General features: G+C 38.0%; 1 protein-coding gene across 7 annotated transcripts; it reads left to right on the plus strand.

Annotated features, from left to right (window-relative positions):
• Positions 1–1,472: 1,472 nt before the first annotated feature.
• Positions 1,473–11,673, plus strand: LOC107814847 (histone-lysine N-methyltransferase ATX4-like). Of its 7 annotated transcripts, none has more exons than XR_012693584.1 (23): positions 1,473–2,970; positions 3,187–3,242; positions 3,317–3,515; positions 3,832–3,960; positions 4,151–4,219; positions 4,322–4,390; positions 4,498–4,589; positions 4,740–4,829; positions 5,282–5,417; positions 6,052–6,139; positions 6,228–6,327; positions 6,439–6,563; positions 6,653–6,798; positions 7,020–7,124; positions 8,253–8,317; positions 8,569–8,788; positions 9,428–9,693; positions 9,791–9,847; positions 10,158–10,247; positions 10,351–10,437; positions 10,781–10,855; positions 11,017–11,117; positions 11,263–11,673. XR_012693584.1 is itself a non-coding variant. In XM_016640324.2 (23 exons), exons 1-23 carry the CDS (start codon positions 2,122–2,124, stop codon positions 11,351–11,353), a joined length of 3,138 nt encoding a protein of 1,045 aa, XP_016495810.2. In that variant the 5' UTR covers positions 1,473–2,121; the 3' UTR covers positions 11,354–11,673. The 7 variants fall into 7 exon arrangements, 5 of the variants coding, with proteins under 5 accessions (XP_016495810.2, XP_075073931.1, XP_016495809.2 ...); XM_016640324.2 differs by having other exon boundaries at positions 4,728–4,829; positions 9,607–9,693; XM_075217830.1 differs by having other exon boundaries at positions 9,607–9,693.
• Positions 11,674–12,134: the final 461 nt, after the last annotated feature.

Raw genomic sequence — 12,134 nt, forward strand, 5'->3', positions numbered from 1 at the left:
ATAAAGTACCATAAAATCCATAACATAACATAAATACCATAAAAAACAAAGTAACAGCAATATAAGAGATATAAGAAATACGAGAAAGATGTAAGGTATTAATACACAGAAGATAAAGCCCATCATCAGTAGTTGATCAATAGCATCATAAGACTAATTCCTAACTGGCTAGTCTCACTCTAGTGCACTGTAACAAAGACATCACAATTTCCCTTACCTACAACCTTAATGCTCGATCTCCACAATTCCCTGTTTAGGGCCATGTCCTCAGTAACCGTAAGTCGCGCCATATCCTGTCTGATCACCTCTCCCCAATACTTCTTAGGTCTCCCCCTACCTCTCCTCGTACCCACCACCGCCAGTTGTTCACACCTTCTCACCGGTGCATCAGTATTCCTCCTCTGAATGTGCCCGAACCATCTGAGTCTTGCTTCCCGCATCTTGTCCTCCATGGGGGCCACACCCACCTTCTCTGGAATATCTTCATTTCTAATCTTATCCTTCCTTGTATGCCCGCACATCCACCTCAACATCCTCATCTCTGCAACTTTCATCCTCTGGACTTGTGAGATCTTCACCGCCCAACATTCGGTCCCATACAACATAGCAGGCCTAACCACTACCCTATAAAATTTACCTTTCAGTAACAGTGGCACTTTCTTGTCACACAGGACTCCCGTCGCTAACCTCCATTTCATCCATCCCACCTCTATACGGTGTGTGACATCCTCGTCGATCTCCCCGGACCCCTGAATAAACGACCCCAGGTACTTGAAACTACCCCTCTTAGGGATGACTTGAGAATCAAGCCTCACTTCCACTTCCGCTTCCGTCGGCTCTGCCCCAAATTTGCACTCAAGGTATTCCGTCTTCGTGCTGCTCAACCTGAAACCTTTGGACTCAAGGGTGTGTCTCCAAACCTCTAACCTCTCGCTGACGCCGCGTCGTGTCTCGTCGATTAGGACTATGTCATCAGCAAATAACATGCACCATGGCACCTCCCCCTGAATATGATGCGTTATAGCATCCATCACCAGGGCAAATAGGAAAGGGCTGAACGCAGACCCTTATGCAATCCCGTAACATCAAGGGCTCAATAATAAAAAATTCCAAATAATACTTTTCTTTTCAAATGTTATGTTTTACGTTTTTCGCGCAACGTACGACTATGGATACTAGTTAAAAAAAAATAAAAATAACAATGGATCGTGTACCAAAAGGTCCAAAAACACAGCACCCTTCCAAGCTAAGCGGGCGTTACACGTCACATAACATCACAACTGCTCTTTTGGTACTTTTTGGCCACGAACCCCCAAAAAAATGATCCAATAGAAAATATACACGTGGAAAACCTCATAGATCCCGCCGTTCAAATTCCTTGCGATCACGGTTTCATCAATGCAAAGTCTATTTTACCCCTACAGAAATTTCGACTACTAACATTTTTCCTTTCGCGCGTCTACGATACCCTCGTCTCCCTCCCTATTTTCGCTTCATCTTTCGAATATCGCAACAATCTTGGAGCCAAAGCTTCCAATTCCTTGAGGAGAATTTAATATATTCTTTTTAATTTACTGTTTTTATTTTTTATTTTTATAGGGAAAGAGAACAAAAATATACCTTAGTATTGCTACTTCACAGACATATATCCCTTCTGAACATATATATCTCCAATTTCATCTGTACATCTACGAAATTTTGTTTTCCGTAACTCACAAATTTCAGAATTCTCATCAATTCAGAAGCTTCAAGTTTCGATTATAACTTGATTTTGTTGAAACATTTCGTTTGTTTTCTTCAATTTCACCGATTATAGATTTCTTCCTATTTTTTGTCCTTACGTGGTCTCGCTCTTTGCGATAAGTAAATTTGGAAAGTTGTCGATGTTGTTTCGATTGTGTTTCTGTAACTGATTGATTCGTTGAAGTGGTGAGTTTTTGGAGCAATTGATGTGAGTTTCGGGTTTTGAATTGGCTTTGAAATTCGCAGAATTGGGGATTTGAGTTCGAAGGATTTGTTGTTTCAATTTGAAAATTAGGGTTTTGGTTTTGGGATGGTTGAGGATTTTCCTAACGTACAACTTCGCGTGCGAGGAGTACATCCCCACGTAACCGAATTTTGATGAAGAGAAAGATGTTTGTGAAACGGACGGTGAAAGTGGAAATGCCGAAACTCAAGCGGTGCAAAACCGAGGAGGATGAGAAATTGAAAACCGAAGAGCTGTTCACAGTGCCTATAAAGGAATTAGAGGATTACCGCACTAGTTTGGTGGATTCGTTTTGTAGAGAAGCTTTGAGTTACGCAGGTGAAGTAGAATCAAGCTTGGCTTTAGCTGGAGCTTCGAGAAGCTTGGAAAAAGCTTTTGAGGTTCATAACCATAATAAGCCTCCACTTTTGAAGTCTTCTCGTGGCCGCATTCAAGTGCTTCCTTCAAAGTTCAATGACTCTGTTTTGCCTTCGTGGAAGAAAGAACAAAACCCAGAAGAACAAGAGCTGTTGTGCTTGAGTGAGAAAGATGAAGGAGCAGTTCTGCCTCACAAGAAAAGGTTCAAGTCTGAAGGGTATAATCAACGAATGCAGCATTTGCCTAGTTCTGTAAAATTTGAGGATAGACAATTTGGTTATATGCAGAGTAAAGATTGTTCTAGAAGTTCTGTGACGTCAGTAGGTGAAGTTGGTGGTTCTTCAGCTCTGGTGGAGAGTGGTGGGTGTGAATCACGGGGGAAGAGGGGCTTTGCAAGGGAGGATAGTAATTATATGAAGGAGAAGGTTGGAAAGAAGAAGGATTTCTTTGAGCCGGGAGATTTTGTTTTGGGAGACATAGTGTGGGCAAAATGTGGAAAGAATTACCCTGCTTGGCCTGCTGTGGTGATTGACCCGTTATGGCAAGCACCTGAGGCTGTTCTAAGGGCTTGTGTTCCAGGCACGCTCTGTGTGATGTTTTATGGCTACTCCAAAAGTGGGCTAAGGGTAATCTCTCTTTCTTGATTAGTAGTAATAAGAGTTTTTTTTAGTCTGCTGCGGAGATTATACAATTGGTATGTAGGCAAAAGGGTAATCTGTCTTTTTTTTTTGGTTGTAAAACTCAGCAATATTAAGTGAGCAGTTATGCCTTGGTATATTGAATACTTATATACTTAGCTATAGTTATTTGATTAGAGACTTTAAAGCTATTGTTGCTTGTAGGATTATGGGTGGGTCAAAGCTGGAATGATCTTTCCTTTCCAAGAGTATGTGGACAGGTATGTGATGTTCCATTTATCAATTAACTTCTGGTACTTCTGGATACGTGTATTTTCATCGTTACTTTGTCCAGATTTCAGGGGCAGACTAAGTTGTATGGCAGCAGACCAAGTGATTTTCACATGGCAATAGAAGAGGCAATTCTAGCTGAACATGGTTACACTGATAAACGCCCTGAGATGGAACAGGAGACATCTCCAGCAACTAATGACAGTGGAATTGAAGAGGCCACTGGATCGAATCAGGAGCTGGACTTGTGTTTCTCTGACCAGGCAAGTTTTCAAAAAACGTCCTTTATGTTTAAGAGCCAGGAAATGGATCTGAAATTGAATATTTTCTGATGTAGGCCTTAATCTAACCTGTTATCAGCTTTATGCTATTCTCTTGAGTTTTATTCTTTAGGTTTATAGTAATCTTCTTACTTTTATTAAAAAAAGAACCAAAACTCTCCTTTTACTTTTAGTCAAAAGTGTTCAATTTTTTGTTGCTGGAGCATTTGCGTTTTGAGATATAACCTTTCACTGCCATAATGACTTGAAGAATCTCCAGTAGTTCCATTTTGATGACTTCTGATTAATTCTTTAGCAGGATGGATATGATAAGAGGAAAGACACTCGACGATGTGACAGCTGTTATTTGATTTTTCCATTTCGAACCATGAAGAAAGTTAAAGATACAATGTCCAAGGCCCAGTTTTTCTGTGGGCATTGTGTTAAGGTCATCTGCAAAATCTTTTACTATGCATTTCATTGTATTCATATGTATTTCCTTGCGGAAGAGCGAATCCTGAAATTCTTTATTTATGCTGTTCAATTGATACTGTTGTATTTTTTTTTTCTATGAGAATCTATATAATGCTGTACTTCTTTTCAATCCCCCACTTTCTGAAGATTTTTATGCTGTTCAGTTGAGGAAATCAAAGCAATATTGTGGCATATGCAAGAATATTTGGCATCATTCAGATGGTGGGGACTGGGTGAGATTTTTGTGTTTTGATTTTGGTCTTTGGTTCCTTTGAATCTTTGGCTGGCAAACTAGAACAAACTATGGACCTTTTTTCGTGCGATATTCTTATTAGGTGTGTTGTGATGGTTGTGATGTCTGGGCGCATGTGGAGTGTGCAGATATTTCCAGCAATGTTTTAAAGGTATGTGATTTTCATATTCATTTTAAAGTACTGTCTTTCTTCTGTTTTCTTTACTTGATTCTAGATAAGGTTTTGGGAGATTTATCATATATACCAACCTTTTGCAGAATCTACAGAACACTGATTACTTTTGCCCTGAGTGCAAAGCAAATTCTGACAAAAAAATGTCGGTCTCAGAACAGCGGGGGGCAATAGCAAGGTATCTTCTTGCTTAATTTGCACTTTGCCACTTTGGTTATTGTATCCTATCAAACCAACAAGCTGCCTTTGTCTTTGGCTGGTCTTTTCCTTGTTCTAGTGTGCAGACTGTAACATTTTCTTTTTGACACTGTTTAAGTGTTTCAAACAGATTAAAAGAGAGCAATGGAAGTGTGATGCCTGACAAGATTACTGTCGTGTGCACTGGCGTCGAAGGGATTTATTATCCTGATCTTCACTTGTAAGTTCTTTAAATTCTGGAAAGAGAATGGGGGTAGAAAAGGCTTTGTCATGAAAATTCTTGAAATTTATTCTGGAACGGAACTAATCATCTGGATTGGAAAAAAAGGAAAGAAAAGCTAACCATCTGGATTGCTCTTTGTGGAGGGCTAAGGTCAACTGTCTGCTGTGTGTTTGACAGCCAATATTTCTTCTATTTTGAGAGTATTCTTCTGTCGGAAACATAATTCATGGACAGTTTTGGATTTTATTCCCCCAAAAGAGATCTACTACTTGATGAGAAAAACTATTTGCCGTTGGTATCAAATGTGAAAACTCACTTAAAGATGAGGACGCTCTTGTGAATCAACTGGTCTGCTGTAAAATATATAGGACACTTCTAATGCTTGATTACTGCATACTTATCTGCTTTAGACATGAAGTGCTCTAGTTTACTTCCTTCATTTTTGTCAGAGTTCAATGCAAGTGTGGTTCTTGTGGAACAAGGAAGCTAACACTTAGTGAGTGGGAGAGACATACCGGTTGCCGAGCAAAGAAATGGAAGTGCAGCGTGAAAGTGAAGGGCTCAAAGATAACATTGGACCAATTGGTGTGTTTCTAATTCATATTTCATCTTCTATGATGTCATATCTTACTCTATCTATTCCATTGCATTCTGTCACTAATCTTAAGGGTTCTGTTGCAACTGTTACAATGGTTTATTTTTTTTTATGTCAGCTTCACAAAGATTTTATGTTGTTGGGCAGTAAAAGGCCGCAAAAATGACTAATAAAGAAATGACTGATATTTGTTTTTATTTTACGATTAGCTTTATTTGTTTATTATATATTTATTTTGATCGGTGCAGTATGCTTTATTTAGATCATCCTTAACATTTTTGTTAGGATTTTAGATGGATCTTTGGTAGTTAGTAAACATGCTATCATCGCCTCAATGTTGCTTTTCGTGGGTATTCATTTCAGTTTTTTTTCCTGGAAATTGTAAGTGACATTATTTTGGATATGAACCTTTCATTTCCTTTGCTTTCCCGTGTTTTCTTTTTGATGTGAAGAAGTGATATATGATATTATTTGTAGTTGGGCGGGTGGGTGAAGAAATATTCACTTTAAGAGGATCTTGCTCCTCACTGCCAATAAATAGTAGTGATTCTTCTTCTGTTCATTAATATCTGGAATAGGTTTGCTTTATTTTCTTTATCTGAGATAGTAGTATTGATGCTGCAGCTTTCAGATCATAATGCTTATAACTTTACCTATCAGAAGTTTACCTATCAGAAGTTAGATCACCAGCAGCTGTTTGCATTTTTAAGAGGTATGCTGTATTGGAGTTTCAGTTGTGAGCGCCTATTTTTGTGTGTATTTTGTTGAGCCAAGAACTCATATATGTCCTTTTGTGGCAGAGAAGTATGAACCTGTTCATGCAAAGTGGACTACAGAGAGATGTGCTATTTGTAGATGGGTTGAGGATTGGGACTATAACAAAATAATCATATGCAATAGGTATTCCTGTAAATCAACTGTTTAGAAGAAAAAGATATATTGGATGAACATGTTACTTTGATCTGGTTGGCGAGATATCATTTTCTAGTGTAACTAATGCCGAAGATTCAGGTGTCAAATAGCCGTCCATCAGGAATGCTATGGAGTTAGCAATCTTCAGGATTTTGCTTCGTGGGTCTGCCGAGCATGTGAGACCCCAGAAATTGAACGAGAATGTTGTCTTTGTCCAGTCAAAGGCAAGTCATCTTGTATATCCAGCATTTTTCGTAAAATATTTCTCATCAATGGCTTTCAAATCTAGATTTGTTAAATGATGCTTTTGCAGGTGGTGCACTAAAGCCAACTGATATTGACTCCCTGTGGGTTCACGTCACATGTGCATGGTTTCGGCCAGAAGTTGCTTTCCATAATGCTGATAAAATGGAGCCTGCCGTTGGGCTTCTTAGAATTCCTCCAAACACTTTTTTGAGGGTAAATTGGTTTCTAGATCCAAATATTTAGTGGTATCTTTCCCATCTCAAAAAAATATATTTAGTGGTATCTTTGTATTCATTTGTTTGGTCCTTGGACATTCTTGGATTTCTCAATTGTGTCTGCTGCTGATTTGTTTGATGCAATAGGTAATTTTCTTTTTCTGTCAAAATATATAGTTATTGGTGGCTAAAAACCCTTGGTTATAAATAAATCTGCAGGCATGTGTGATCTGCAAACAAGTTCATGGATCATGCGCTCAGTGTTGCAAATGTGCTACCAATTTTCATGCTATGTGTGCTTTGAGGGGTGGATATCATATGGAAGTAAGCTTTTCCTCGTCGTATATGTTGTTCCACTATGATAATCTCTACGAGAGATGCTTTCAGTAGTAGAAGGAAGAGAATGTGATAGTTTGGTGTAAACTTCAAATATCATTCACCAAAACTCAGGCTTGGAATGATTGTCCTCACCGATGGATCAAATTTCACGCTCACATTTCACAGTTGCTTGGCCAATATAGGAATGCTAACATCTAGACAGCTTTTTATTTCTTATCTTGTAAGGGTTGAACTCTAAGTTTTGTGACTGGCAAGGTCTATAATTCAGTTTCTTTTGAAACCTTTTTTTTCTTGTGATAATTGTAGTATCCTGGTTAGCTGTGCGCACTTCGACTTGTACACTGGATATTTGCCACTTTCCTTACCTCTGCTAGAGTTAAAACCTTGGATCTTTGTTTTTTGGTAAATGTGATGTCCGGGCCAGCTTACGTGCACCTCGACTAATACAAATGGGTACCTGCTGCTATCTCCCACCAGCAATAGGTACCGGGTAACTCTATTCACTAATGCTTGGATAGATGTGAAGAAATCACCTAGTGCTTTTTTGTCTTCGTCGCGATTTGAACCTGAGACCTCATGGTTCTCAACCCATTCATCCACCATTAGGCCACACCCTCAAGTGCCCTTAAAACCTTGGCTCTCAAGGTTGTTAATCCAACTCTTCGATTGTTAAGTCACCCCTTGGTGAAAAACGAAGAAAAAAAATCAACAAATTTCTTTTCTTGCTCATAAAGCTCCCTTCTTTTGCCTAGAATTGCTTAAGTATGCCATTGTTAATGATGCATATATGCTAGGACTAAGTGCTGAAAGTTGTAGTGCCCAGTTTCTGTCTCTACTTCCCTTTTCGTTTTGTACATAGATGTTATGCTCTAGAACTGCTTTAATTGAATCTTATGAATGCACTATGTGTTTCTTTTCCCTCCACGGCGATTGGTAAGGCACTTGAACTAAGTGTACTATGACTATATAATGTTTGTAGTGTGTGTGTAATAATTGTTATATGTAGATAGACATTTACTTATCAACAAGAGAGAGTGTTTGTATATGGCAATGTGCTTTTTATTTTATTGGGAGTAATTACTTGCTTTGATAATTAAAAATTTTGAATCTCAGTTGAACTGCTCGGAGAAGAATGGTGTACAGATAACAAGATGGTTATCATATTGTGCCTTTCACAGGTAACATAATATCCTCTTATTCTTTATCTTTTGCTTCTTGCTTTGTTTTATATCTTTTTAGATTAATAACACCTACGGCATATAAACAATTCTCTTTTTCTATTAAATCTCTCTACCTAAACTTTGAAATTAAACAGCTCAAGGTTGATACAGTTAAACATTCCTATTAATTGTTGGGAAGCAATTTCTACATTGTTCATTTTTTCCATGGTTTTGATGTTTACCTAATATGTGGTATGCTTTAATTTCAGGGCCCCAGACACAGATAATGTCTTGGTCATGCGGACTCCCTTTGGAGTGTTTTCTACAAAAAGTTTGGTTGAAAGACAAAGTCAAGAACATAGTTTGAGAGGTCGACGGCTCATCTCATCTAAGGCTCTTGAATTCCCTGAGGCATCTGATACTGGGACCAGTAGCTTTGAGCCATTCTCTGCTGCAAGGTGTCGTATCTTTCAGAGATCTAGCAATAAGGTATTATGCTCTCTTATATTTTTAGATGTGGTGTGAAAATACATATTTACCTTTTGCATCTTATTCTGTTTGGTTCTGCGAATATCCTTTTATGATATATTTTTCCGCGTGTGTTGGGTTGCGACATCATAAAGCTACCAACCTTTATTCCTTGGTAATAAAAGAAATTATTGGTGTAGAGAGGAAAGATTGCCAAGTTGAGGATAAGATTCCTCTATGAATGACGAGTTAAATTGGAAGTAACAGAGCAAAACTGCTGTCCTCGGTGCCAACAGAGCACTGTCTAGTTGTATTAATTGTTCAATAGAGCCGCACCACCCAAACTATCGGGCTCTTACAACACTAGAAATCCATGTTTGCCGCACCAAAATCTTCTGTCATATGCTAGTTGTGAATTTTTTTGCATGTCTTTCTGATGAAACTTGTTAAATTGATGACGCACATCAAGAGCGCTGTATCATTTGCTTAATTCATCTTCAAAGACCCAAAACCTGGGTTCAATATATTTCATTAGAAACCTAGTACCCATTACTTCTATGCCATTCCATGTAACATGGCTTATAACAAGTCATGCATGTCAAAATTAGAAAGCTCTAAGCCTTAGAGGAACCTTATCATAACAAATGAAATGGCTAACAGCAAGTGCTTGGCTTGGAGATGCTAGCAAGACGAACACATAAATTGCAGGGAAGTGATCCATTAATTTTATTATTTTCCACCCTTTTGTATCGTTTGCGTCTAATTTCTCGATTTATTTTTATGAGCAAAATTTCTTGTTTTTCTTTCTTTCACCTCTAATTTACTTCTATTTCGTCTAGAGGGTTGGACAAGTGGCAGTATTCCATCGACTGATGGGACCAAGGCATCATTCTATAGAAGCAATAGATTGCTTAAACTCACAAGAAGTATGTAATATGTTTCTTCTTGTGTTTTCGAATCCATCTTGTGTTGTAACACCATCTAATTGTATAGTTTTTCCTTCTCCTATTTTTATGTTTGCAGTTGGCTGGAAATGTGAAGGCTTTTTCAACACTCAAAGAACGGCTGATCCATCTACAGGCAAACAATCTTCTCTCTGTGCCACGAGGACTGATTGCTTATTCTATGCAGTATTTTCTCTAGTTAATATGCAATTACTTTTCCTAGTTGCATGATACCTGTTGGCTAAGCCCGTTCATCACCCTAATCTTTTGTACTACACAAAAACATAAGTATTACTTCTTACTGTCATCAGTTAAGCAACTATAACTGCGGCAAGATATTTATCAGAGTAAAGGCAAACAATTGCTGAGAGTAGAGTTTGGAACACATGCTTCTATAACTGCAAATACATTTGAAACCAAACTTACTCTCTATTTGTTTAAATCAGACGACGGAAAGCCGGAGAGTTTGTTTTGGTAAATCTGGAATACATGGATGGGGCCTCTTTGCACGTCGAAGCATTCAAGAAGGAGAAATGGTACTTTTCATGAGTGGAACATTATAAGTAATTTTTTAATTACTGTTATGAAGGTTTTAATCCAGGTATTTAAGTGATCCATTGTCTTTGGCTGCTTCTCTAGGTCCTTGAGTATCGTGGGGAACAAGTGAGGCGTAGTGTTGCTGATCTAAGGGAGGCACGCTATCGGCTGGAGGGAAAAGATTGTTATGTGAGTCAATTTCATTAATTTATGTGAGGTTATGCGTACATGTGCCTAGGCCATGGTTGTCTTGAACATGTAAAGATGAGCCTAATCTACTACACTAGTTTAAAATAGGCTTAGATTTTAGCAGTAATCGTTGGTTTCATCCTTCGTAAGGATGCTAAAGTGCTAAGACAGTCTTATCTTGTCCCTGCTATCCTATTTGCTGTACTCCATTCAAAAGGATAAAGGGAATGATGGTGCATAAACTGTCAAGCCCTTAAACAAACGATCTATAAGTTAGATCTGTTGCTTCTTCGGATTGTTTGCCTCAGTCATTAATTCTAACACATGTTCTCACTCCATGCAGCTGTTTAAAGTAAGCGAAGAAGTGGTAATTGATGCCACAAATAAAGGGAATATTGGACGCTTAATCAATCATTCGGTAGGCTGTTGTTCATTGTCAAACTGCTGGTTGAGTTTATTCTGCTCTCTGGGATACTTGGTTTCTCATCTCTACCGTAGACATGCCTTTTTGCTGACATTTTAATTCAGATTCAGATTTCATACTTTAGGTTTAAGCCTTCTTTTCGCTATCTCATGTAGTGCATGCCTAATTGCTATGCGAGGATCATGAGTCTGGGTGAAGAGGAGAGCCGGATAGTTCTTATAGCTAAAAGCAATGTCTCAGCTGGTGATGAGTTGACGTATGGCAGCTTTTTTTTTTCTTTCTCTTCATCTGTGGATCATCTGTTCGTTCATTTGGTTTCAAATTACGTTTTCCAATTTGTAGTCTTACAGTTTTTTCTCTTCTGAAAAATAAACTGTATTGTGCTTAATCTTGTTTAACAGGTATGATTATTTGTTTGATCCTGATGAGCATGATGATCTTAAAGTGCCCTGCCTATGTGGAGCTCCGAATTGCCGGAAGTTTATGAACTAGTGTAGCTGAAGTACAGGATTTATTCTTACAGTGACGTGCTGACATGAATACAGCAAATCTTTTTCTTTTATTATTTAAACAGCCAACAGTTTTGTCATTCTTACTCCAATTGCATTAATTTTAAGTTGTAAATAAGATGTATACACCAGCTATTTAGCTGGCATTTTACATTCTTCTTCATATCGTGAAAGCTTCTTTCTTCTCACAAAGGAAAAAGGAAAAAATTGTTGAATAACTGCTATGCTATTTGATTTATTTGGCAGAAGAAGGCTAAATTGCATTGTGAGTTTTGAATCAACAGCTCTATGTTTCAGGAGAAAGTTATGCTATTTGTCTTATTCAGTTTGACCTTTTGTTATATTTAGTTCTTTCCAGAATATCAGTTTTTTGTTTATAAAATGGCACTAACTTTTCCCTCAACTAGTCTAAATTACTACGAAGTTGTATTATTTTGTAATAGGCAAAATGGCCTTTGTGACCACTTAAACTTGCGCCCATTTGTCAATCTGGTACACAAACATATATATTTCCCATTTGAATACTTCAACTCCAATATTTGTTAACCAATAAATCACTTTGACAGTTGATTATGCCTGTGTGGAGGTAACGTAGCTGACATGGCTAAATTGAATGAACATCACGATTAAAAAGCGCATGAATATATATAAATAATGAAAAGATAACAAAAATATAAAAAAGAAAAGAAAACAACACTTCCTCCCAGTCCCCTTCCCCATCCCCATTTCTTTAGTTTCATATTCCGTTCCCCAACGACCCAATA

Source organism: Nicotiana tabacum, chromosome 7 (genome assembly GCF_000715075.1).
Source record: "Nicotiana tabacum cultivar K326 chromosome 7, ASM71507v2, whole genome shotgun sequence".
NCBI classification, from domain to species: Eukaryota; Viridiplantae; Streptophyta; class Magnoliopsida; order Solanales; family Solanaceae; genus Nicotiana; species Nicotiana tabacum.

Excerpts from the sequence above, each read along its gene's own strand:
- LOC107814847 (XM_016640323.2), top strand. The coding sequence starts at position 2,122 with ATGAAGAGAAAGATGTTTGTGAAACGGACGGTGAAAGTGGAAATGCCG. Across the intron at positions 5,418-6,051 it reads AGATAACATTGGACCAATTG|CTTTCAGATCATAATGCTTA; the intron begins GTGTGTTTCTAA and ends TTGATGCTGCAG. Across the intron at positions 10,856-11,016 it reads GACGCTTAATCAATCATTCG|TGCATGCCTAATTGCTATGC; the intron begins GTAGGCTGTTGT and ends TATCTCATGTAG.